This window comes from Drosophila kikkawai, chromosome 2L (assembly GCF_030179895.1).
Source record: "Drosophila kikkawai strain 14028-0561.14 chromosome 2L, DkikHiC1v2, whole genome shotgun sequence".
Taxonomy (NCBI): Eukaryota; Metazoa; Arthropoda; class Insecta; order Diptera; family Drosophilidae; genus Drosophila; species Drosophila kikkawai.
In genome coordinates this window covers 21,396,670-21,421,839 of record NC_091728.1, presented here as the reverse complement: position 1 = coordinate 21,421,839, position 25,170 = coordinate 21,396,670, and the positions used below count along the sequence as shown (strand labels likewise).

At 38.4% G+C, this 25,170-nt stretch overlaps 2 protein-coding genes across 2 annotated transcripts; both read right to left on the bottom strand.

The window, feature by feature from the left end:
- Window positions 1-695: 695 nt before the first annotated feature.
- ninaC (STKc_myosinIII_N_like and MYSc_Myo21 domain-containing protein ninaC) lies at window positions 696-7,700 on the bottom strand. Its single transcript, XM_017164174.3, has 14 exons — window positions 7,595-7,700; window positions 6,867-7,201; window positions 5,755-6,618; window positions 4,760-5,697; window positions 4,406-4,698; window positions 4,072-4,343; window positions 3,719-4,005; window positions 3,158-3,307; window positions 3,003-3,100; window positions 2,887-2,937; window positions 2,082-2,269; window positions 1,604-2,019; window positions 1,260-1,548; window positions 696-1,198 (listed from the first exon to the last, which is right to left on the bottom strand). The coding sequence occupies exons 2-14, from the start codon at window positions 7,155-7,157 to the stop codon at window positions 815-817; spliced, it is 4,521 nt and encodes a 1,506-aa protein (XP_017019663.1). The 5' UTR covers window positions 7,158-7,201; window positions 7,595-7,700; the 3' UTR covers window positions 696-814.
- Window positions 7,701-8,157: 457 nt separating this feature from the next.
- Window positions 8,158-24,105, bottom strand: Wnt10 (Wnt oncogene analog 10). Its single transcript, XM_017164135.2, has 6 exons — window positions 23,909-24,105; window positions 17,205-17,352; window positions 16,905-16,983; window positions 11,304-11,686; window positions 10,787-11,243; window positions 8,158-8,345 (listed from the first exon to the last, which is right to left on the bottom strand). Exons 1-6 carry the CDS (start codon window positions 24,103-24,105, stop codon window positions 8,158-8,160), a joined length of 1,452 nt encoding a protein of 483 aa, XP_017019624.1.
- Window positions 24,106-25,170: the final 1,065 nt, after the last annotated feature.

Genomic DNA, 25,170 nt, shown 5'->3' with positions numbered 1-25,170 from the left:
CTTAAACAAGTTGTACATTACAGGGGAAGGACGAAATTTAGGTATACATGATTATACATTAATTTTAATAATTTTTTTATTATTTACATTTTTATATTATTTACATTTTAATTATTAAGCTTCAAACAGTTATATGAATCTTAAAGGAAGGTCATGTGGGTGGTATTTTTTGAGTCTCCTTTTTCTTGGTCTCAATATGAGCCTTTTCGCTAGGGAGTTAGGATGAGTACCAAGGCGTTCTTGGTACTTTTCTGCTTGTATCCGTATTACGTCGCCTATCTTTGGGATTTTGAGATCTCTTTCTATATCCCTAGTTCTCATAAACCAGGGGGCGTTACAAATTGATCTAAGAATCTTACTTTGCGCTACTCTAATTTTGTTAAGGTTAGACTTAGACGCTATGCCGTAGACTTGCAATGCATATTTCCAGATTGGGCTGAGAACAGATTTATAAATTTTAACTTTATTGGACAGTGAAAGCTTATTTCGTGGTGATAATAGCCAGGACATACTTGCTGCCTTTGAAAGCACAGCATCGATATCCATGTTATTCAAAATTACTGTCCAAAAATATGCAATAAAATGCTTGGAGTAAACCTACAATGCAACATTTTGCAGCCTACTTTTAGGCACATTTTCAATTAATATCGAAACCCAACCCCTCCCCGATAAAAATAATAATAACAATTAAACAGTTAAATCTTTTTTGGTGGGTATTTTTCTTTTTCACAACTGTCTTTATAGTTCGAAACGCACTGCACTATTTTTCGTATAACATCTAATATTTATCTTTAAATTGATATCCATATAATCTCTAAATATCCACGGCATATCCGGACAGTGTCACTCCCGGCGCAATCTCCTCCTCCACATAGGATCCTGCCTCCTCGAAAGACCTAGCATTGTTGTTGTCCTCGAAACTGCGACCCACACTCGCTGGGGATTGCCTCAGAGGAGGCGCCCTATTCTGTTGTCCAAAGTTCCTGGCAATGCCATAGTTTCCCGACGATGAATTATAACCCTCATCTTCCTGGAATCGACGGCCAGTCGATCTCAATTTGGGTGCCTGGAATGTGTGCTGCTGATCGGTGTCCGAACCCCGACGATTGTTGAAGTCATAGGTGCTTGTCTCCGATCCCCTGGGATAGTTGGTCTTGCGCAGCATGGCCTTGAAGTTGAATGGTGGATCCTCCGAGTTCTGTTTAAAATAATATTTATAAATAATTAGTTAATATTTTAGAGGATCAGAGCTCCCTTACATCATCATTGCGTGCCATGTTCTGGAGTTCTCTTACTGGATCCGAGGGATATGAGGATCTCTGCTGATAGTTGCGCTGTTGCTGCTGGTTGGGATTATTCCGATTATAGTAATTGGACGAAGGCATGGGTGGGGGTGGTGGTGGCGCCGCATAGCCCTTCAGGGAGTTACGTCTTGATCCAGAACGATGGACACCCCAGTTCTGGTTGCCGCTGCTGCTTTGGTTATAATTGCTACTGTAGCTGTTGTAGGCATTGTTGTAAGCATTCATGTTCCTCTGCATTTGGTTTCTGTCAAAAAACATATTTTTTTAATGTTTAAAAAATATTTTCATAAGCCTTTAACCTTCTCAACTGCTGAGGATCCCGGAAGTAACTTTGATTGTATATATTATCGCTCTCGCCCATGCGATCCCAGTTGGTCTGGCAAGCCTGCTCCTTTTTGTAAGCATTATAGGTCAAGGCACATGATGTCATTGAGGGATTGCGCTGCAGCGGACTATCCCAGGGTTCGTCCTCCTCCTGCTGCTGCATCAACAGTTGATTGGGAAACGTTTGGCGGGAAATGGAGTTGGCCGGATCCACCATATACTGGGTGTCGTAGAAGGGTATCTGGTCCAGGCGGAAGGGCATCTTCTTGATGGGCACAGGCAGTGGTCCCAACTGGGAAGAGTTCACCTCACGCATGTTAATCCTCTCAAAGGGCACTGCCCGGGTACATTTATTAAGTCCAGCCACCATTCTTTGATTGTAGATGTGGACCTGGATTGAGATTATTTTTTAAATAATATATAAAATTTATTTTTAATAAGTAGACTTCTCACCTGTTGTGACAGATTGACAAAGTCCTGGAAGCGTGCGGCCCTGTAATGCAGCAAAACCTGAAAGATGGATTTCTCGCGCCACTTCTTAGCAAATGGCCTAAGGAAGTCGGCAGTGTTCTCATTGAGCTTTCCGGTCTTCTCGTTGACCAGCGGCGGTAGGCGGACCCGGTCGCGGAATCCCCGGAAGGCTGTGTGGGAATATATATATAAATGCAAAAGAAAATCCGTTAGAGTAACCCATTAAAAAAGGCGGTCAATGGGTGGGCGGACGGATGGCAGACTGAGAAGGGAAGTCACCTTAATTTAATTAAATTTTCATTTCTTTTCTACGCAGCACTTATAACTCATCTCTCTGCCAGCAGGTGCCGTCGATGTCAAGTGTTATGTCTTAGACTGGCTATAAGCCGATTGGTTGCATCAGATACAGGAGGAGGTGGAGCAGGGTGGGAGCCACACTTGACACCACTAAGCGGCTTAAGTGGTTGCCGAGACCCTAGACTAGTTAGTTGATTACTTTGTTGTTTTCATTTTCTAGATTTTATTGGTAGAATTAGTAGTAGTAGTAGTAGTTCGAGTAGTAGTAGTTTCGATCGATATAGTGATATAGTATGTGTATTAATGGTATATAGAAAGCGGAGTGCCTATTCATCGGCTGAGGCCTGTTCGATCTTGGAAATTCGCACCGCTGCCAGAGCCTCGTCCATTCTAGCCTCAAGGAACATCTCCTCGGCCTCCGAGGGCGTCTCACTTATGTCGATGTGCTCCTCATCGTACTCTTTTAGCCTATCCACCTGGGTTTTTTTACCTTTTTGTATTTTGCAAGCGGCCACATCATGATCCTGTCCCTTTTTGCCCACTATAAAATGGGGGAAATTATAATTAATTTCTTAAGTTAATTTTAAATTAATTTTCTAAACTTACATTTGAAGACTTTGCCGCCCTTGACGCGTTTGCGAGCTAGCAAAGCTCGCATCATGGATTGCACCTTGATGACCTTCTTCACTTGGATCTCATACGATCTGTAAGAATATTTTGTTATAATTTTCGAGAGACTTTATGATAATTACAATGCTTACCTAGCCAAAAACTCATCATTGTAGTAACGCAAAAACACTTTGGTCTTTCCTAGGGACCATCCCTCCATCTTGAGACGCAAAAACAGAAGGCGGCAATTGTCCTTGGTCATTTCCACAGGTTCATCAAAGTCAAAGGCCAGGAATTGATAGCTGTTTAGGAAAATGTATGTAAAAAGCTCTTTAAAATCATTGAAAAATATTTAAGAATATTTTGAAAAACAATTTTAAAATATTTTAAAAACGGTGTCTATGCAATAAAATGTGTTAGGTATAAAAAAAAAAAATTTAGCAAAATTTTGAATCCTTTTAAAGATATTTTAAAGCAATATTAAATATATTCTGAGTAAAAATGATCTATAAATCAATTTTATCCCTGAAAATTGTATGTTTAATGATAAATATGCAGTGAATGGGATTAATTTTATAAGAAATTATTAAGCAACATAATTTAGGATGCTTTAGAAATCACTGCGATTTTCAAGAACATCGAAAAGGTGTCAAAATATATAAACTAATTTTAATATTTATTTATATTTTTATGTATATTTTTATTCTACCCACCGTCTTAGGAATTCCTCGAAAGGCAGCCGTGAGCTGAAGCCCTTCTGGCGGGCAATGACCGTGTCCAAAACACCCAAAGCCTTCATCTGTTGCTGCACCACATCCGAGTGGAAGGCTCTCGGCCTGTACTCCAGATCAGCGCGAATGCAGCGGACAAAGTGCACGCCAAGATTAGCATTCTGGCTAAGCATTTTGAGCAGAGTCAGGCAGGTGTGGCGGAAGTTGGCCGCCAGAGTCCGTAAATTATTCACCTGGGATATGCAGCCGGCACTCAGGGTATTTAGAGCCTGGAAATATATTTAAGAAAATTATAAATAAATTAATAAATATTAAATTTAAATCTCAAAACTCACATAAGATCTCCTTTCGGTCTCATCCTTATGCTGTACCGCCTCAAAAGGCATCGTGAGATTGCCAGCCTTGGTCAGTTGATTGGTGAACATGAGCATGATGCTCTCGTCCAGCGAGGAGCGGAACGTCTCGATCATTTCCGGCGGCACAAAGTCCCGGTTGATGTCGGTGAAGGCGCGCGTATCGTAAATGATGCGGCCCGTATAATGAGCCACGGATATCTCAGTGGCAGTGTGCTTCTTCACAAACTGGCTGTGTTTCTCCGAAACGCGATCTAAAATTTATTAATTAAATTAATAAAATTATTCTAAATATTTATTATTTGTATAAGCTTACCCATAATCAAGTCCTGATCTTGGCAAGAGCGTGAGGCATCGTCTATGATGTAGAACAGGCCATCCGGCTTGGTTAGCAAGTTATCCAGAGCGGTCTTGTTGTCATAGAAATTCAGATTGACAGTGTCTATATCCTCGGCCTCCATTTCCAGCATCTCACTGATAAAGATCCGCTGATTATAATGGTATTGCATCTGCTCGTTCAAGGTGTTGATCATCAATTGCTCCAAGCCATTCCGATTGAAACACTCGAAGCCGAACATGTCATGGATAATAATGGCATTGGAGTCGCCACTGGAAAGTAAAGACTATATTATAATTTATCATAGTTTTTTCACCTCTTAAAAAGACTTACAAAACAGCCCTCGGGAAAGACATATTCATGTTGATCCTGTTGATAATAAAGTCCACAAGTCGGGAGTAAATGGTGCTGGCCACTGCATCGCGTGCATCTCGGGCTTCCTCTGTGGTATATTGTCGCCGTTCGGCAATGCCACCCTTGACCATTATGAAATTGGTCAACGACCACATGAATTTCTTCTCATCCACGCGCAAAAGCTCGGCTATCCGGGACACAATATCCGTATTTTCCACTTCCGCAAACTTGCCATTTTGACGGAAACGGATATTTCCAATATTCAAAATGGCCGATAGCACCTTGCGTACAGTTTCCAATTGCTTGTGATTGAAATCCAAGTCTCTTAAGATGTCCTCGAATTCCCGGAAGCGCTCTACATTTCCCTCGGGATCATCACGACGGTACTTCAGCTTCGAGGGTGGAGCTTCTGGCGGAACACGCAAGTAACGATAGTTGCGATCAGCCTTAAGATTATACTCCTTGAGCTGATTCTGCTGGTTGATGAAGTCATAGAAATAATAGAAAATGTGGAAGTTGTGCTGGTTGCCATCGGTGGTGGCCACCCGCAGCTTTTCCAGCATATACATATTGAAGACGGCTCCGCTCATCTTGCCAGTTTTTCCAAAGGTCAAACAGTATTGGAGAACACAACGCGTGGAGTCGTTGTTCACTGGGGTGCCGGCATTCACCAACATCAGGATGGCCTTGATGGAGCTCTCCACGCGTCCGGTGGCACCTCGATTGCCATCGCCCAGGTAGCACAGGTGCTTGATCAGTAGCCGGGCATTGGTGGACTTGCCCGAATAGCTTTCGCCTGAAAGCACAATATGCTGTGGCTCCTTGTGATGGAGCATGTCCTGGTAGGCAATGTCGGCCACCGAGAAAATATGAGGCTGGTTTTCCGAACGCGACTTGAAGCGGTACTTGGCATGGAACTATAGTAAAAATAATATATAACTTAAGTATAATTTTACAATTAAGTCATAGTTTACCTCCTGGGGAAACTCTTGCTTGATCTCATTCGAATTCAAGGACAGCAATATATCCCCAATAAAACTGTACGATTCCCCCATCATTATGCGATGTCGAAGAGATTCAATGATGCTATCATCCACTGGGTTTTCCAGAGCAGCCAAATCCTCTGGATACATACGCTCTGGCTTCTCATCGAACCTCTTGACATATCCACGATCCACAAATAACTCTGGCTCCTTATACAGACTCTTCACATCCCGGGAGAGTTCCAGCATCTCGGAGATATCCGAACGCATCTCGTCCTCGTTCTCAATAAGCTCGGTGAGAAAAGGATGCTCCACCATCTCCACCATCATGGGTCGATTCTCGGCATTCTTCTCCAGACACTCGGAAATGAAATCGTTGATCTGCTGCGACCAGTTGGTGGGTCGCATTAAGGTCGGCGGCGGATTCCTGATGATCTGGAACATGGCCCTAGTCGGATGCATGTCAGCAAAGGGTGGCTTTCCGTCTGCCAGCTCAATGGTGGTGATGCCCAGAGCCCACACATCGGCACGAACAGTGATGTCCGGTTCACGCGACTCCATGGCGGCCACCACTTCGGGAGCCATCCAACAGGGGGAACCAATGCAGGTGCCCCGCTTACCCATGGTAGAGTCAACCTGACGGGATAATCCAAAATCACACAGCTTAACGCGTCCATTTTTGGTCAGCAAGATGTTGTCGCCCCGTATATCCCGATGCAGGACATGATTGCGATTGAGTTCGATGGCCGCCCGACAAGTCTCCCGGATGATATAGGCAATGTGTTCCTCTCGCATGCGGCGATCGAGTTTTAGGAGTTTATTCACCATATCCACGGCGGTGCCGCCGGAGCAGTACTGGGGAGAAAAATTGTTATAATACGAATTAAATTTATAGAAATAATCATTTATTATGTGATTTTAAGTGCCAAATCAAAAAGAATTTACAGAGAACATTTACAAAGAAACCAAGGAAATTGCTATACTAGGGTCTTTCAGAAATCACTTCGATCTTTGAAATACTTAAAAATGTATTTAAAAGAATATATTTTTATTGAAATTACACGAAAAATAAGTTAAACATTTAATTTGTATAATAAACTCACCTCCATGACAAACCAGATCTCATCCGGACCATTTGGCTTCGATAGCTTGTACACTCCATAGAACTCGGGCAGATTCGGATGGGTGCAGTAATCCCGGAGAGTACGATATTCCTCCTCGATGGACACTTGATGTTCCTCATCGTAATGCTGGATTTTCAAAGCCACAACACGATCATTGTCCAGCTCCTTGGCCCGAAATACCTTGGCATTGACACCCTGGGCTATCTCCTCATAGATCTCGAACTTATCCGTGGGATCCGGCAGTTGGGAATATGGCAAATATCCTGACATCCTGACACTCAATGGGCTCTACTGAATGCTTGAAGAATATATTCCTGGGGTTGGATACAAGTGGGTTAAGCAGCGATGTAAATTTGGGTCGTCAAAGAGTTTGCAAATTTGTAGTTTGCAAATTGCATTATGTTGTGTAAAGCCAAAGACAATTTGCATAAGGCATTTAAAGGGTTTCACTTATGGTCTTGGTTACGAAAGAGGCCAAAGAGGGTTTAGGTTTTAAAGAGTTTTTAAGAAAATTTAGAGTAATTAGGGAACGAATTTTTCATTTATATTTATTTAAAGTTTATAAAGAGAAACCCTTGACAATCAGGACACCTTGAATGTTGTTTTATTATTATTTTTATCACCATAGATTCTTGAAATTTTATTTTGTTAGAATTTCAATCCACTGTTTTTTTTCACTTTACTTCCCCCTCCTTAAGGACACACACCTGTGATTTTTGGCAAACTTGTTTCTTGATTTTTTAAGAGATGAGATTTTATATATTTTGTTTAAAATTTCCGAACCGACCGTACGCATGCAGCACGTACCGCTGCCGTTAGCCAACTAAATGATGGCCCAATGCAGTTGACGGCTTTTCACTGGCAAGGAAGGAAGCCCTTCAATGGGCAGTACCTGGGGCGCACACCTTGGGCAACAATTTAGCCAGGCTAATTCAATTAGCACCGGCGACATTCACGTGCCAGAGCAGAGTGTAAGCAACAATGAAATTGCAAAACTGCAAATGTAAAAACGAATGAAAGTCAGCTGATTGACAGACTAATTATGCATCTTATTGTTCGTATTTACAAAATATATTTATACGTATTGGAGATTGCTAAACTAGGCATTGCATTTACACACTTTTATTGTTATTATTGCATATGTTATGTAATGGTTTCGTTTGTTTTTTTTTTAATACTGATTGATGTGTGTGTGGGTGTATGTGGGGTTTGTGTTTGTGTTTAAGATTGAAGAAAAGTCTTTTCTTGTGCGCCACTCGGTCCATTCCGCTCAATTGCATATACTAATCCACTCCTCCACGTGGCACTCCTCGCACTCCACACTACAGCACCATTGAAATTTACAGTGACACCGCTCCGCCCGCCGCTCGATCACCTGGCTGTGGCCACGCCCACAGCAGAGGGAGGTGCATCCGTCGCTGGTCGTTGTGTTGCGATTGCACTTTCGACCCACGGTGCCTGGAAATAAAAAGGATATTTTAAGAAGATTTGAATTCATTTAATTTCTTTTGATTTAAAATATTATATACCTATACTTAAACTATACTTAATAAATAAGGAATTAATAAATATATACTTTAAATATATTTAATAATATATTTTATAAACATGTTGTGTATATTTTGCCTTAAGCCCTTGCTTAAATTCAATTTTAATTGTTGGCCACGGGTCGTATACGTAACGTTGAATTATTTACATATTAAAGATACTGCCATTATAGTTACAGTTGATACAAATATTCATTAAAAATATTAAATATAAATATTAAAATTAAATTTTAATCTTCTTGCTTTGCTTTTTATTTATAAAATTAATTAAAAACCTGTCAATTTAAATTGTGTTTCCTGCCATAAATGTAAACCATAAATGACAGCTAATCTATCCCATCTGGAGGACACACGTGGTCTGTCCGGGCTATTAAAAGACCATAAATAAACTATTAAACTAAAGCATAAACAAAGTATCATAACTGTTAGGCCAACGATAATTGCCAGCGTTAATTGCCATCATTTGCCTAGACACGACACCGGACACACGGGCACATGAATCAAAACGCCCGATGGGCTGGTCCCCAGTTGGTGCTGGAGTGCTCAGGCTGGAGAGCTACCGGGCTAAGCTCTGGCGATTAATTATAAATTTGCGTCGTAATTAACACTTTTAAACTGCTGCCAGTCAAAGCAGCAGCGGGTCTTGATAATTTGCAAATGTGTCAACAGCAAAATGGCTAACGAAAATTGCAAGTGGCAGTTAGACAGCAATGTCGATGTGGACGTGCCGCAGTTCAGGCCGATCCCAAAAATATGAAATGGGCGAGCACAAAAGGGGGGAGTTTAATGGAATTTAATTATATATTTACAAATGAAAATATTTTTGAAATGAAAAATAAATATAATTTTAAAATGTAATACCAACTAGCTTTACTAAATTTTATATAGAAATATTAAGAAGCTTTATGTATATTATATAGAATTATTAAAATTAATTAAATACAGAAACAAATGGTTATGAAAATTATAATATTAAATGTTATAAATCTAAATGTATATTTATTATATAAACAACGAATTTTGTAATTGAAGATCAAATTTAGAGAAAATTTGGGTTTTTTCTATTATAAAAATATTTTGTTTTACCCTTTATAGAAATATTTTATAGAAATATAAAATACTTTATTGAAATGTCAAATGTAAAAATCCTTTAAAAAGGTTTCAAAACATATGTTTCCCCATAAAATATAACAGACACATTTGGTAAGGATTACAAAACTATAACAATTATTTTTACACTCTCGATTATTCTATTTCAATTTGTATAATCAGTTTTTTGTAAATTTATTATTTGGTTTTGACTACCCAAAGGTCTATATATTTAAGAAATTAAAAAATAATATTTTAAAGTAAAATAAATAGCTTTGCATTATAATAATATATATATTATAATATTCCCATACAAAATTGTAACAAAATTAATCAAATAAATCTTAATTCGAAAATTCATAATATTTTGTTACCACAAAAACCTAGCCTAGTCGGAATTAACTAATATATATTGCCATAAAAAACCCCTCTCTGAATTTTTTACCCAATAGCCTCTGCTTAAAAAAAACCACTCAGATTATAGCTTGATCCGACTGAATCCAATCCGTTCCGATCCGCGCTGAGCTAAGCTAAGCTGAGCTGCCGTGCGCATGCGTCGCTATCGCCTTTTTTTCGTGAATTATGTGGCATGTTTGGTAGCCCGTTTAAAAAACGTTTTTATTTTTTTCCTCTTTACCCCGTTGTTGCATTTTTTTCGTTGGCTGCTGCTTTTGCTGTTAAATTTGCATTTGTGATTTATTTATTAAAGGCAAATCAAATTTATCGCTGTGATCCAATCAGTAAATCATTTTTAATTAGTTGCACCGAATTTCTTAATGACACTATTGTAAATTACTTTATTGGGTAATGGTTGGAAGTTGTAAGTGTTGTTTAATTTACTTTATAGATAGCAGAAAAGCGGAGAATATAGTTTTTAGATAAAAAATTAATAGAAAGTTGCGAAAAGAATATATAGTTATATTTCAACAATTCATTCATTTACGTAATACAATTTTTATTATTTTTTAACACTAAAAAAAGCTAAAAAAATTTAATTTGTGTTCATAATTTACTAAGGAAATCTAGAGATAACTTTTACGATTAATTTAAAAATTAAAAATATTTTTAACATGAAGAAAACTATTATTGTACTTAACAAATTCAGATAATTAATAAATAAAATAAAATAAATTTTTACATTTATTAAAATAATATTTTAAAATTTTGTTTGTTGAAAATCCTAAAAAATATCTATTTTTCTTTAAATAAAATATATATATAGGTATGTAATAAATCTCTAATTAAAATAATATCCTTACTCACCCTGTATATCAGCTCCCAGATCCCGTTCACAAAAGTTTGGCGATCGCTGATAATAGAACAGCGAGGTCTCCAGCTTGCGGGCCATCCTCGCCGCATTCTTATCGGCATTTGTCTGTCGATTTCCCCGCTCCACGCCGACACCTTCAAGCCGTCGCCCCAAACCCGAAACGCCAGCTCCTACTCCGTCCAGAGCCCCCGAAGCATCAACGGCATCCAGATCTGGGGATCCCGAGCCGCTGCCTCCGTTTGACTTCTTGTTCCGCGCCCTTTTCAAGACGACAACCGGCTCGCCATTGCCCAGATTCGATTGATCCACGAGTATAGCCTTGCGGAACTGATGCTTCAGCACCTTGCCCACAATGTGGAAGTCGGGGGCGGATTTCCAGCAGGTCTTTAGCTGACAGCTGCCGGACATGCCGTGGCATTTGCAGCGGAACTCCATGTTGTTGGAAACGGACTAAGAAGAAGATAATAAAATTTATGTATTTATTTCCATTTAGTTTAAAGGATAACCCACTATCCTGCCAGCATGATTGTTGTGCAGATTTATCTTGGACTGTATATCGCCGGCTTTCTCGCGGCAGTCGAGGAACAGCTTGGAGTACTCCACCCCAAAGTCCATGTTGTGGGAGCAGCCGCCCCACTTCCAGCGGCTGGCAATCTTTGAGCGCTCGTATTTCTTCTCCTCCTCGGGCGTGAGGATCTGGTTGGTCTCCAAATACTGCAGAAACTGTTTCTTCTCCTTGTCGAGCGACTGGCGCAGGTTCTTGTTCAGGGTCTTGCGGTTGATGGTGGGATCGCAGCCGCAGGACATTAAACGGCCTTGACTGCAGGCCCGGGCCACACTGTGGGCCACACCGGCGGCCGAGATTGCAAAGGCGAATGCGCTCTCCCGGTAGCCTGAAAAGTAAGCAAGATGAGGGGTTATGGTATATCGGAATGGCAGAAGAATCAGTAAAATCCAGCCCCTGGGAATCATTGGCCACTACCGGCAATTTATGCGGTGTTATTTTTAACGCTGCATTCGAAGCAGTCGGTGGCGACTGCTGTCCTGGGAATTCAGCGGCATTTCAGCTTTGACAACAACTCAAAGCAAAGAGAGACTGTGGCAAAAAACATTTTTAATGATGCAGTGGTGTCCACACCCACCCAAGGTTGAGGTGCACTATAAGAAAAGTAGGGGCTTTATGGGTTTAAAAATAAATTTAATAATAATCTTAAAGTGGCTGAGAAAGATGTAGCCTATTTTGTACCAGAATATCCTGCTCATTCTCATTAATAAAATTAAGTTGAAACCCCTTAAGAAGTCCTTTTAGAATATTATTAAATTCATCACAAGTTGAGCTCCAAAAATCCACCTTAGAATTTTCAAAGTGTATTATTTGAAAAGCCTTATGCAGCAGCTGTCAAATGGCTGTCAAAAATGCTGACGTTAATCATAGCTGACTTGGCCGTGAGTGGCCCAAAGTTGGCAACATTTGTCAAGCGATTGACATGCAAATGGTCAGCGCCACTTTGCATAAAAATCCAAAAAGCGCTGAGAGAGATCTCCGCAGCGGCGACAGTACATATGTCAATGTGACAGGCTTGCATCATTCTGTTGCTGCTGCTGCTGCTGCTGCTGGGGTCGGCCATCGGTAGTCAGAGTCCCTCCTGTCAAACAATCAGTCAGTCCGTCAAGCTGGCCAGTCTCTGTCACTCAGGATGCGCACGAATGCAAATGTCAATGCTGTGACAAGTTGTCCAGCGAACCGATCCGGTGATCCATCGATCGATCCGTCGATCGTTTTGTGCAAGTGCAATGTTAAAATTGTGTGTGTAGCGCGCATTTGATTGACGATTAAGACGCCATCAATCAAGGCATCAGTAGCGAGCACAGTAGTGGCCAGCCCCACCTCATATCCACTCCCCCTTTTTCCGGTGATCAGTGATTGCTGATCGCTGATCGCTGATCGCCGATCGGGGGGCTTGATTTATGCACGCTTTGTTCGTCTGGCTGTCCGATCGCGGGCCATTTGCAAATCCAAATCACATCATTGCCAACAGTTACATTTGACAATGCCTTGGGGTACCTTTCGGGTCTCGCCATGCCGCGATCTCTCTCACCGCCTTGCGCATAAATTGGCCCCAAGCCGACTTGGCGACCTGTCTCGGATCTCAGTCAGCTTCTCGAGATCCCAGCTTTCAGCTACCAGTCCCGGTCTCCTGCCTGTCCCTCCCCTGACTCTCCTGTCTTGTGTGTGTTGCAATCCCAAGTAATTGTTTGCGACATACGTCGCTCGCTTGTTGTCACATGCGGAGAGAGAGAAAGAGAAGTTCGGCGATAAAGGTCGATCTTCAATGGCAAACACTTGAAAAATCTATATAAATTTAGGGCTAAAAATTACTTTAATGGCAGAGAAAATGAAGATTTTATTCACATAAATCTAGGGAAAACTATTACAAGTAAAGATGAGATCAAAAAAATATTAAAAATATTTTTAACCCGAAGAAACACTCTTGCCAGCTTAGAAAAATCGTAGCTACATATTTTGATCAAATTCCTGTCTCTAAATGATTCAAGATTACTCAGATTATATCTGAAATTATACTTATAAAAACTGAAAAGAAACCTATATTTTCCCTGTGTAGGTAATCCTTTAGGAAAGATCTCCTCTCGCGCTCCACTTGATTGACAATAATGCATGGTAGCAGCAGCAGCAGCAGCAGCAATCGAAGGAGGAGCTGCGGGAACGGCAAACCCAAGCCAAGATCAGCGATCTGCAACGACGATCAACGATCGACGAGTTCCATAAGTTATAGTAGATGTGTATGCAAAATAGTTGACCTGTCCGTGCGCCGTTTCGATTGTCAGTCATTGTGCGACTCTCGGCGGCCGGGCGACTTGATTTGTTTCGTTTCACTTGGTCGCTCGGATTGCCGGATCGTCGGATCGCTTGGCCCCTTCGATCTTCAAGACCCACATGTCCCATGTCCCGTGTCCAGTGTCTCTGTGTCCATCGAATCGATCCCTGACTTTGTGGCTGCCTTTCTGCCCTTATAAGTCGTCTGCTGTTGGCCTGTCAATATTGACTCTCGTTATGTGCAGTTCCTTCCTTATTTAATGGACGCACGAACGGAGCGGGTTGACAAACGGACAGCAGGACAGCGAGACGGACGGACGATCCTCGGACATGTCAGTGACATAAGCTTGGGTTTACCATATTGGCTGAAGGCTAGTCGAGAGTTACTTGGAAGTGCTGAACGCTGCTGCTGGCTGTTGCTGCTGCTGCTGCTGGTGTGGCATGCAATCGGAGATTTATGGCTCGGCATTGTCTTTTCGGCAATGTTGTTAACTTTAACCCGCTGTTTTGGCATTTGCCTCTGATCTGGTGCCCTGCCCGCCCCCAGCGAATGCAAATAATATGCACAAAATTTGGTGTAATGGAATGATTTTGGCTTAGGATTACTTGATTTTTGTTCTCATTTTAAACTTTGAATTTATGGAAAATTTAGAAAAATAAGAAAAAAATATGTGCAACCGATAATTATAATTTAAAAACAAAATGAAATAACAGTTTAAAGAATTGGAAGAAAAACATTTAAGAATAGGTTTTCACTAGTTTAAAAGAATAATACATTTTACTTGACTTTTAATTTATTAGAATTCATTTTTTAATTTTTTGAACCTTTAAATTCTTAGTTAGAGGCATCGATTTCTTATTAAATGGCTCAAAAAACAGATTATCTTTAAAAATATTTAATTATTTAGTACTTTTCCTTATCACAAATATTTTATAAAATTTTAAAAAATTGCCAAATATTTGATTTAAAAATTTTTAAATTCTAGACACCCAATTAAATTTAACAAAAACTAGTTTTCATGTTGAAAAATCGTATTGGAATTTCTTAAAAATAACACAAGCATTTTCAGATACTTTTAGAAAACAGAAAAACTGATAATCACATCATTGAATCAATGACAATGACAATGCTGAAACTCTGCCCCAATGTCCAAACTTCAAGACCAATTCCAAGTCCCCAGCTTATGCCCAAGTCCAAGACCAATTCCACAAGCCCACATCACAACCCCATAGCCATTCCCAGGACTGTCCCGTCCTGTGTCGTCTCTCCTCTCGAAAAAGCATTCGTTTGTCTGGTCTGTTCGTTGTCAGCGGCTGCGGCAGCATCCGTCAACGGAGATAACAATTTTTTAAATTGAAATTGAATGAAGTGGTTTGCTTACAATATAATTTATACGATGAATGCAAATAAATTACGCGAAAACGAGATGAGGCCCCTTTGGCCTTTCCCTTTTTTTTTCGCTACTGTTTTTTCTGTTGCTTGTCGCTTGTCGTCGCATTGAAATTTGTGAGAAATCTCCCTGGCCCAAACATCTCCCTGGCTATATATCGTTTGCATCTGGATTGCAGTGCCGCCATTTTGCGCATTTCCATTGTTTCCATTGCCTTGGGGTTCCCCCTTTCCCGGTTCTCCATCGTTTTGGCATTTTTACAGCAATCGTATGATGCATAATTTAGCTAATGAAGCATTCTGGCCAAAGTCTTGCTTTTATTCCCATAGGACGACGACTGTGCGAGTGTTTGACCAAATTAGTGGGTAATTGAGTGCGGATTTATATCGTTAAATGGTGGATTTTACATTTTAATGGGGTTGGGTAACAAGTTTAAGATGGGTATTTGGGGGGAAGAGTATCCTAAAGGGTTGAAAATTAGTAAAGTTCTTAATTAAATGAAAACTGTTTGAAAATGTAATAAATTAGAAGTTGTATTGTTATTTTTAACATTTCTTAAACAATTATTTAACCCCATATTATTTTAGTTTATTCCAATAAATACCTAAATTATTTAGTTAGCAGTTTCCCATCTTTATGGTCTGATATTTCCCTCGTAATAATTTTATTTATTTAAGAAATCATAGCAAATTTTTAATATCTGCTATAAAAACCCTATATTAATTTCACTCTTAACCACTTCCATTAATTCCATGACTCATACTATGCATTAGACAACGGGAAAATAGGAAGCTTTTCAGTTCAGTGGAAAACCCCCAGATCGGCGCCTGTGATCATAGTTACCGCTACTTGTTGGCCGCAACAAAAGAGGCTTTAGAATGCGGCTCCTCTTTGTGGGATATTATATATACTACTTAGAAGGAACATTATTTAGATGGGAGAGTGTGTGCGATCTAGCCATCCATAAGGCACACGCCGCGTGGGTTTACAAACGGCGAATCGGGTAACACAATGCCCCGCGGGCAGATTAAGATATCAAAGTCAAAGTTCGCATAGCCGCCGATTTTCGAGATCCGAGATGCACCGGGCTGTGACAAAACGGTGGGTCCCCACATCTCAGAACAAGGTCCACTCAACACTCTTACTCGAGAGCACATAGAAATCTGATCTAGTCCGGGGGATCGGCGATGGGACACAGAGAGAAATATAATTTGGAACTTTTTATAATGAAAATAAATTCAAAGGATTTTATTATTCATTAATTCTACTTCTACTTCTACTTCTATTTATTTTTTATTAAATAAACATCAAAATTATGAATAAGAAGGGGTTGTAAATCACAAATAAAAATTACCCAAAGGCTTTACTTGAAGCTAAACTCTTTCCTTCAAGTTCTTTACTGTTTACCTACCTTTAAAAATATTTAAAAAATATGTTATTAAGTAAATACTATAAAAAAACATTTTTCTCCCTGTCTAGCATTGGAAACTGGGGATTGTGTTGCTGCTGCTGTGGCTTTTGTGCCATGTCGTGTCTAATAATGCGACAGTTAATAGCATCGGACATTGTCTGCTTGACCAAACGTCTCCGCTATGGGTAATTTTAATTAGACTCTTTGCCTAGCGGTTTGCGTGTGGGCTAAGGCTTTTCCATCTACACCACTAGCGAATTTCCCTTGCTCCTCGATTTTCTGGACCGCAAAACTCGTTGACAGTTGTGTGGACTATGGGTCCCGGGGCCCGTGGTCATAAAGCGATTTTGTGTTGTGTGTGAAAGCTGAGCCACGCTTACTGCACATTTTAGTGTCAGCTTAATGGCTTTGGGCCACCTGAAGCTGAACCTGGGAAACTGGGAGACTCGGGAAACTCTCTTAACCAAACTCACCTTTCTTCAGCAAACTGGAGGCATGCGGATTGCGGCTCTTTGTGCTCAGCGACGAACAGTTCCAGCGATGCCATTGAAACTGTTGGGAGAATGCCCATGAAATAGGGGAATTTTAATGGTATTTTATTTGGCAGTTTATTGAGATTATAGAAAACAATAACAAATGTACTATCAATGTAATCTCATTACAGTTTCCGCTTTAAACTTTCACTGGGTAAAGTTATTGAATCAAATTTGAAAGAAAGTGTAAGAGAGATAACAAAAAATTATATAAAGCTCTTTCGTTGTCTTTTTCCCCACCTGGATTTGACATTCACGTATGGCCATATCGAGTCCTTCTAAAGCTGCCGCCGTCACATCACTGGCCTTGTAGCAGAGCTCCACTTGGTCCTTGGTCAATCCTGGTACTGAACGGCAGGTGGCACGACCATCTGGCAAGCCATAGAGCCTGTTGAAATATAAAACAAAAATTAGCAAAGAACCTTCATAAAATGTTAAACAATAAATAAGGCTACCTATGTTCTGAAAATGTTAATTCTAATTAAATTTCGATTACCACTACCAACCGCAGTGGGCAATAAAAAAAATAAAATCCCCAAAAAAATTCCCAGCTCAACAATTTGAAAACCGTAATTAACCTTGAGTGGCTGGCGCAAAACCGCAACCGAAAACACGGATAAAAAAACAAGACTTAACTAATTTAATTTTATTTTGTTTTCATTCCTTCCAGATGTGAAATTAAATTTGCTTTTATTTGTACAGATTTAATCGAGCTACCCACCGCGAAGCTGGCTCAGACGGTAGCTAAATATAATTTTTGTTACCAAGTTTGTGATAAATCTTTTTCGTCAAAATTTTTAAGCGATGAATCAGTGGGATTTGCAGCAGCCAAAAAGAGTTCTAGGGGAGATTAGGAGCTACTTAACCCCAAGGAAGCAAGGTTTATTAAGATTTCCGATTAAATTTAGTGGTAAAAATGTATTAAATTGTTTTCTTTATAAAAGGTTGCTTTAATGATTTATTTAGTATTTATTTCAAAAAACTTAGCAGTTTTTATTTAAATTTTACCAAGGGTAAGGCTTTAAATATATATTTGAAACTGATCGTTATTAATAACCATGATTATTTTAGATACTAATTTTATTGTATTTTTAGTTGTAGGAACTTAAATACTTTTCCTTATTTAAGTAGCATTTATCCGGTCTTAATTGATTATATTTTTAAATACCATTTTGAGAATTTTAATGACTTAAATTGTGTCACATTTGCTCAAGGAGGGTTAAACAATTGCCCAGAACTCTGAGCCGCTTCATTCCAGAGTGAACCCATTTAAGAGCAGGCCATGGCATTCAAGGTCAGCTGAGTTGAATTAAGTTGAGCTGAGGTGTTCAGATCTTGAGCCAGAGATACAGATACGAGTTTTTTTCTGGATTTTATTTACGCTTGGAGAGGGTAGAGTAATTTTAGTGAGAAGTTTGGGAGATTAAAATGAAGACTTATCTAATATATTTTGCCAAAATGATATTATAAGTCACTAATAATAATAATAATAATTAATTAGTAAGTTTGATAAATAATGACCTCACAAATAATACATGCTCTTAAAATGTGAACTTTTTAATAATTATTAAAGAATCTAAAAAAGTTTTATATTGAATTTAAAGAAACCGGCCTTCTATAAATTCAGAAAAATTAATAAATGTATGATTTAAGAGGTTAATATATTTAATTTTTTCCCCTGATAAATATCTATCTAATTTTAATATCTTTAAAAATATATGTGACATTCTCAAGTGCATTTAAATATTCGTCTTTCAGTCATTATTTTCATTCTCGTTTTTTTTTTTTCGTGATACTATGTGAGTGAGTGCCAGTTGACGTTGAACAACTTCATCTGTTTTTTAGATGAACTGAAGTTGGGCTAAAGTTGTTGCCACATCGCCACTTGCATCGCTTTGGAATCGCGTTGAAATCGCGTTGATCTACGACACGCAGCGAGGAATACCGGGCGTATACGTGATGCGCGTCTGGCGTCTGCAGCTCGCAATCGTTGGTAAATATATATTTTCTTAATGCTGCGCTTCTTCTTGCTCGCGGGGTTAATTGTGGCACGTCGCGTGTAGGAAAAATAACGAAAAAAATACATATATAAAAAAAAATGCCTCAAATGTAGAAACGTGCCATTTTCACACACGTCTCTTTTGGCTGCAAAAGAGCCAAGAGATTTCGAGATTCTCATCGGTATTGCGCATCATTTTGTATGCCAGTCGCGCGCCGGCGTAACTGCAGTCGTTGATTTAGCCAGCAGATCGGCCAGATGGCGCAGATCCGGACAGCAGGTTCATATAATTTACGAAATTTGTGGCTTAAAATGTTGAATTTGCAAAAAAAAGTCCTGGCTTGGAAGTTTCAAGAAGGGGATAGCTAAAAGCTTAATTTTAATATTAAGTTTCTACCAAAAATAAACATTAAATTACATAAAAAGACATTACTGGATGCTTAAACAATAAAACTTTATATTTAAATTATAATTAATCCAAGTTTAATTCAGAAGAAAGGTTACAAAAATTATTATATTCAAAAATTGGTTTCCTTATAATATTTGTATTATTTACAAACAATTTTATAATCTAATAAAAACCCTCTAATACAAATATTTTTCACACAACTCCCCTTAATTTTTATCATTTCCTCATCAAAGCAACAAAACTGCTATTCAGCCAGGGGAGAAAAAAAAAAGAAGGATAAGATGAGAACCTGAACAACTTCTTGGCAAAATGCATTTTAATTGGCTGACGTTTCTGCGATACGAATGCGAATATGCAATGCGGCCAGACATCTCGCCAGATAAAGAATTTAAACTGATGCACATTTTGTTAACAGCTTTATAAAGCATATGGCTTTTAGTTACCATTGCCGATGCCATTTGCCGACTTCAATAAAACTGATAAGCGAATGCAAAGAGGGAAAGAGTTAAGCACTGAGAAAAAATTAAAGAAATTTTAATTAAAATTAAATAAGGGATTTTAAATTTAAAAAATAATTTTATAATATAAAAAAGGTATAAAAGCTTTACTTAGTTAAATATTTTGTGACACAAGTAAGATAATATTAAAGTAATAATAAAATCAATATTTAATATCTAAAAATAATCTATCTAATATTTTTTTTTATATATTTATTTATTTTTAATTTGTTTTTATGTTATTTAATGATTCGGCTCATAATTATATAATTAATTTCACATGCATCTCCTGTAAAATCTCTTAGTAATTTTTTATAAATTCTAGAATATATATTTCGACAATTATTTTTTTCGTGTGCGTAAACCGCCGGTTTCAGGACTCTGAGTCATGACTTTCAAGCCAGTTCAGTTCCCAGATTCCTCGTTAGCGTATTTCACGCGATGCGATAGCAATGCAATTGATTCGCTTATAAAATTTATCGATCGTTGTTCCCTCGAAAAGGAAGGCGAAGACGTTCGCTTATCAGGCTGAAGGAGTGTTGCGACCAAGATAAAAGCCGGCAACTGGCCAAGCTCTAAATTTAATTTCGATTTTTGATTTTCATAACCGCTCTCTGCAGTGGCCTTTCTCACGCTCTCGAGTTCTATTGAAATGCCATAAAAAAATAAGATTGGGGCTTTAATAGGCGCCGCCACAGTCAGACTTTTTCTCCCTTATATTTCTTGTATTTTTTCCTTCATTTTTTTTTGTGTCTGGTCTGTCAAACGGTAGCCCATGCATAAATCAAGGATTTCTGCTGTTTTCGGCTTATGCCTTCAACGAACCGTATATATATATCCCATCTTGGTTATTCAGTCTAGCCTAAGCCAGTTAGGCAAAACAATGTTTCCCACATACAAACAGAGATAGCCGAGAGATTTTGAAGCATTTCAGACGGAGCAGATAACTCCCCTGGTGGAGACATTCCTGAACAACCATCGAGTCTGTTTTTTTGGGGGGGAAAAACGGTTAAGGGGGGAGATACTGGGATTGAATTCGGGCGACCACAGCAACAGCTAGGAATGTCTTTGATCTGATCCGTTCGTACAGAATGATCCGGCAGAAAAATATTTCATTTCCATGCCACAACGAGAGAGCGTTTTAGGTAATTAAAACGAATTATCGCATATTTTGAAATGCTTTAGAGGTTGCATCAGACTTACTTGGGAGTTTAGGAAAGGTTTCGTTTACAAAACTAAAAAAGGATGAAAAATAATCAAATTTTAAGCTTCCTTGTGAGGTGTACATATTGAATTTACATAGAAAATTATTCAAAATATTAAATTTGAAGATTGCTGATCTAGTTGATGTTAAATACATTCTTAAAAGAGATTATCCAAGATCAATACTTCTGTTTCAGTTCCATTCTTATAATTTCCTTGTTGTAATGTTTTCCTTGTTTATTTCCCTTAAATATATTATTTTTAATCCAGTAAATCCCTGAACCCCCGTTTTGATTTTCTTATAATAAAATTATGCTGGCTGGCAAATAAGCAGCTTGTGTGGCTCATAAATAAATGCATTGCTGGTGGCAGCTTAAAGAACCCTTGAACGTGTGAAATCTGCTGCAGTGGCTTTCTCCTGCTACACACCTGTGCGCAGGTGTGCGTTGTGGGTGTGTGCACCCAATTAAGCTGCAAACTGCAGAATTTGCGAACCCGGAGGCGTGGCACTCTGACAATTCATTTGCATTTCAAACGGGCGAAATTGTGGCGTACCAAGGCACAAACCACGGCACCACCACCACCACATGGGCATGGAAATGCACCTACCGCATCCTGCAACGGTGTGTGTGTGTGTGTGCCTCATTATGCGTTGCAATTATGACGTTGCAACTACAAGGATGACGACAACAACAACAACGAGAATGCTAGCGAATTGCAGGCTGCACTTCAGTTGCAAGTTGCAATATCGCTGCAACTCTGCTGCAGTCTCAACAAGCAGATCTAAAAAAGTATGTTGACAACCCCGTGAAACAGGAGAGAAAAAACTTTTAGGGATTAATTCGAAAAACGAAGTGGGAAATACACTTATTTAATTGGTATTTATTATTATACAAATATGTTCGGAAATTTGCAAAATGTAGTTGTATTTTCTTTTACTTTTCTTGAATGATCTATATTTATTTAAAATTAAAAAAAATTGAATATGGAATTTAAATACTACATTAAATAAAATATAAATTAGTCGCTACATTTTATAGGAAGCTCTATAAATAGTGTAAAAATTTAAGTACCCCCAACTAGGGCATAAAAACAACGAGAGTAACGAGATTAACAAGCTGCAACTACGAGGCAAAGCAACCAGTCAGGCAAGGCGAAGTAATGCAACTAGAATCCAGGCTCTGCTCCTTCCCTGCTCCCTGCTCCCTCAACGCTCCCAATTCCCCAGCTCCGCCTCAGTGGGCACACACCGAGAAAATTCAGAGCCAGAAGACGCGGATTGACAAGCGACCCAGGCGCATTATAAAACTTGAGTACCGGGGACCACCCTGCAATTGGAATCAGCACAATTGTGTGTGTGTGTTCAGGCCCCCATGGTTCGGTCACTGCAGAAACAAGAGACTCCAATCCCAGCTCCAATCATCCACTGCGGATGACGATGCTGATGAGGAGCGGCCACGGGAGCCGTTGGCAATTTTATCTGCGCCAAACAGCGGCTGGGCCTTTCATAAAATGGCGTTCGTTGTGTGGCCTGAGTCTAACATATAAGTTGCCATTTTTATTATTTGTTTGGAATTGGTCCTAGGGAAGGATTGTTGATGTTATTGGAATTAGTGAACATTTTACGGATTTAATGGGATATATTGTAAATAGTTATATAGTTTATTTTTGTAATATTTAAAGGCTTCTTAGCATTCGAAATACAATTTAGGAGTAATTATTTAGTCATTTTCATTTATTTGAATTGGTCCACGAAAAGAATTGTTGAAATTGTTGAATTGGTGAAAAACCTATGGATTTCATGGATAATATTGTAAATGGTTATAATAATATTTATTAATATAAACAATTTATTTTTTTAATATTTAAGGCTATTTAGCATTCTAATTTGAATTGGGGTTTAATCATTTAATTATTTTCGTTTGTTTGAATTGGTTTTTCAAACAATTGTTAAAATTTTTAAACTAGTAAAAGTTTTTCAGACATTTTTGAAAATGTATTAATATTAAATTTTATAATTTATTGAATTAATCGTTTGATTTTAACAATGTAAGTAGCCATATTTATTTGGATTGGTTCTTCAAAGTGTTGTTGAAATTGTTGAATTGGTGAAAATAGAAGAAAATTTATTTGGAGTTTTATTTGTTAATAAATAAATTTAAGATTTAATTTTATAAAATGTTTTACATTGAAATTGAATTACATTGAATAAATAAAAATAGTTTCCCTTACAGAAAGAATTAAAAACATAATTGTGTTGGTGAACTTGAACACTTTTCACCAATACAAAAATTTTGATAGTTCTTTAAGTACCGTCTTCTATGTTTTTTTTAAATTTTTTAATTGATCTAAAGTTAAATTTATGATGTTAACCATACACAATATCCCAAAAAACCTTCCCGAATCTCCCAAAAAACCATGCATGAAGGTGAAAATGGGCAACCGCAACGATCTCTGTTTAATCGGACACAATTAGGTTAGCTTAATTTCTTCCCAGTCCTATCACTAGATCAATATTAATTATGCCAACACCTCCGACTGACAGCTGTGTTTCTCCGCGCTCTGCCTACCGGCGATTGATTAATCTGTTGTCACTGCAACAGCACCAGCAGCAGCCGCAATATTAACCCAATCCGCTGTTGTTGCTTGTCGTTTAATTAATTAAGTCGCCAGCAGCAACAACAAGCGGTGTAAAACACGGGGTAATGAGCCCGTCCCCGAGTCTTGGAGTTAATTTGTTGACAGGCTATTTACGCTGCCGAGTGTTTTGCTTTACATACTCGCAAATGGTGATGGATTCGGTCTTAGGATTGAATAGACGACGTGTGGGACTCACCAGCGTGTGCAGCAGGCCAAGATAATCACAACAATTAAATGCAAATTGCAATGGCTCGATGTTGTTGCTGGCGTGGCGGCAACCAGGTTGCTGCTTCCTGTTTCTTGTTGCTGCTGCTGCTCTTGGTGTTGCTTGTGGCCTTTTGATGTTGCTTGCCACGCAGTCATCGCTCGGCTTTGATTTGCATAAATTTTCATACAATTGGAGGCAAATGTTTAATTGCACAGCATTTTCGTTAATCGATTTATCACTCGGCACTGGCACTGGCACTACTCTGGTTATGGTCGTTGCAGCGGCTGTTGAATTCGTTCGCAGAGGCCAGTCATCAGGAAACATTTTGTAGGGCACATTTGAAATATCGTTAGCAGCCGTTTCTTGCCCGTTTTTATGTTATTGTTTCACATTTCGATTTTGGTTGATTTATCTAAAATATTTTGGCCATTGAAAACATACAAATATATTTAATTTAAATAAACTTTTGAGTTCGTTAATGCCATTTGGGGTTTTTGAATAAATAAATTTTAGTATAAAATTTTATTTATTCACATTTCGATTTTGGATTTTTAATCTAAATTATTTTATGCATTGAAGAAATAAGAAAACATAAAAATATATTTAATTTAATTTTTTTTTTTAATAAACGTTTGAGTTTCTAAATGCCGTTTGGGTTTTTCAGAGCTTGAAAATCTATTATTCTTTTTATTCACTTAATTTTGTTATTAAATTTATTATATATTATACGACGCACTATGTTATTTGCACACACTATTTATTTATTGTGTTGAATTAGAGATTTAAATTGAATTATTTCTGAAATTTTCTATAATTTATTTATCTTAAATTTATGCTCTTTAAATTTCACTTTGTTTACTATTTTCAGTTACACAATATTCCACCGTATAATTGTATTCTCATACAACAAAAGGCTAAGAGCTGACTGACCATTGAACGATCTGCAATGGCTCTGGCTTTCAACTTTGGAGCTCAACTCCTTGGCTACTGGCCGGCTAGCAAAAATCGTTTTCTTGTAATGTTTGTCGTTATATTCGTTATTTTTCTTGATTTTTTTTTATTTTCCTTTATTTTTCTCATTTACAATCGCTTTTTACCCCTGCTTTGAGGGGGGGAAGAAGGGAAACTGGGCTTGTCCGATTGGTCTGTAATACAAGTTTCGGATTCTTGTGATTTTTGCCTGAACTCTCCTCATTTTCCGCTCTTTGCTTCTGTTTCTGGGTGGCTTTTCATACTTTAAATCGATTGGA

What these genes read in the sequence shown, in the direction of transcription:
- Wnt10 (XM_017164135.2), bottom strand. Translation starts at nt 24,105, where the DNA reads ATGAAAATTTATGCAAATCAAAGCCGAGCGATGACTGCGTGGCAAGCA. An exon ending in TTGGCCTGCTGCACACGCTG is followed by an intron (nt 17,353 to 23,908) that starts GTGAGTCCCACA and finishes ATATTTCAACAG; the next exon opens with GCTCTATGGCTTGCCAGATG. An exon ending in CTCCAGTTTGCTGAAGAAAG is followed by an intron (nt 11,687 to 16,904) that starts GTGAGTTTGGTT and finishes CTTACTTTTCAG; the next exon opens with GCTACCGGGAGAGCGCATTC.
- ninaC (XM_017164174.3), bottom strand. Translation starts at nt 7,157, where the DNA reads ATGTCAGGATATTTGCCATATTCCCAACTGCCGGATCCCACGGATAAG. An exon ending in TCTTTCCCGAGGGCTGTTTT is followed by an intron (nt 4,699 to 4,759) that starts GTAAGTCTTTTT and finishes TTTACTTTCCAG; the next exon opens with TGGCGACTCCAATGCCATTA. An exon ending in GGGCGGCAAAGTCTTCAAAT is followed by an intron (nt 2,938 to 3,002) that starts GTAAGTTTAGAA and finishes CCCATTTTATAG; the next exon opens with TGGGCAAAAAGGGACAGGAT.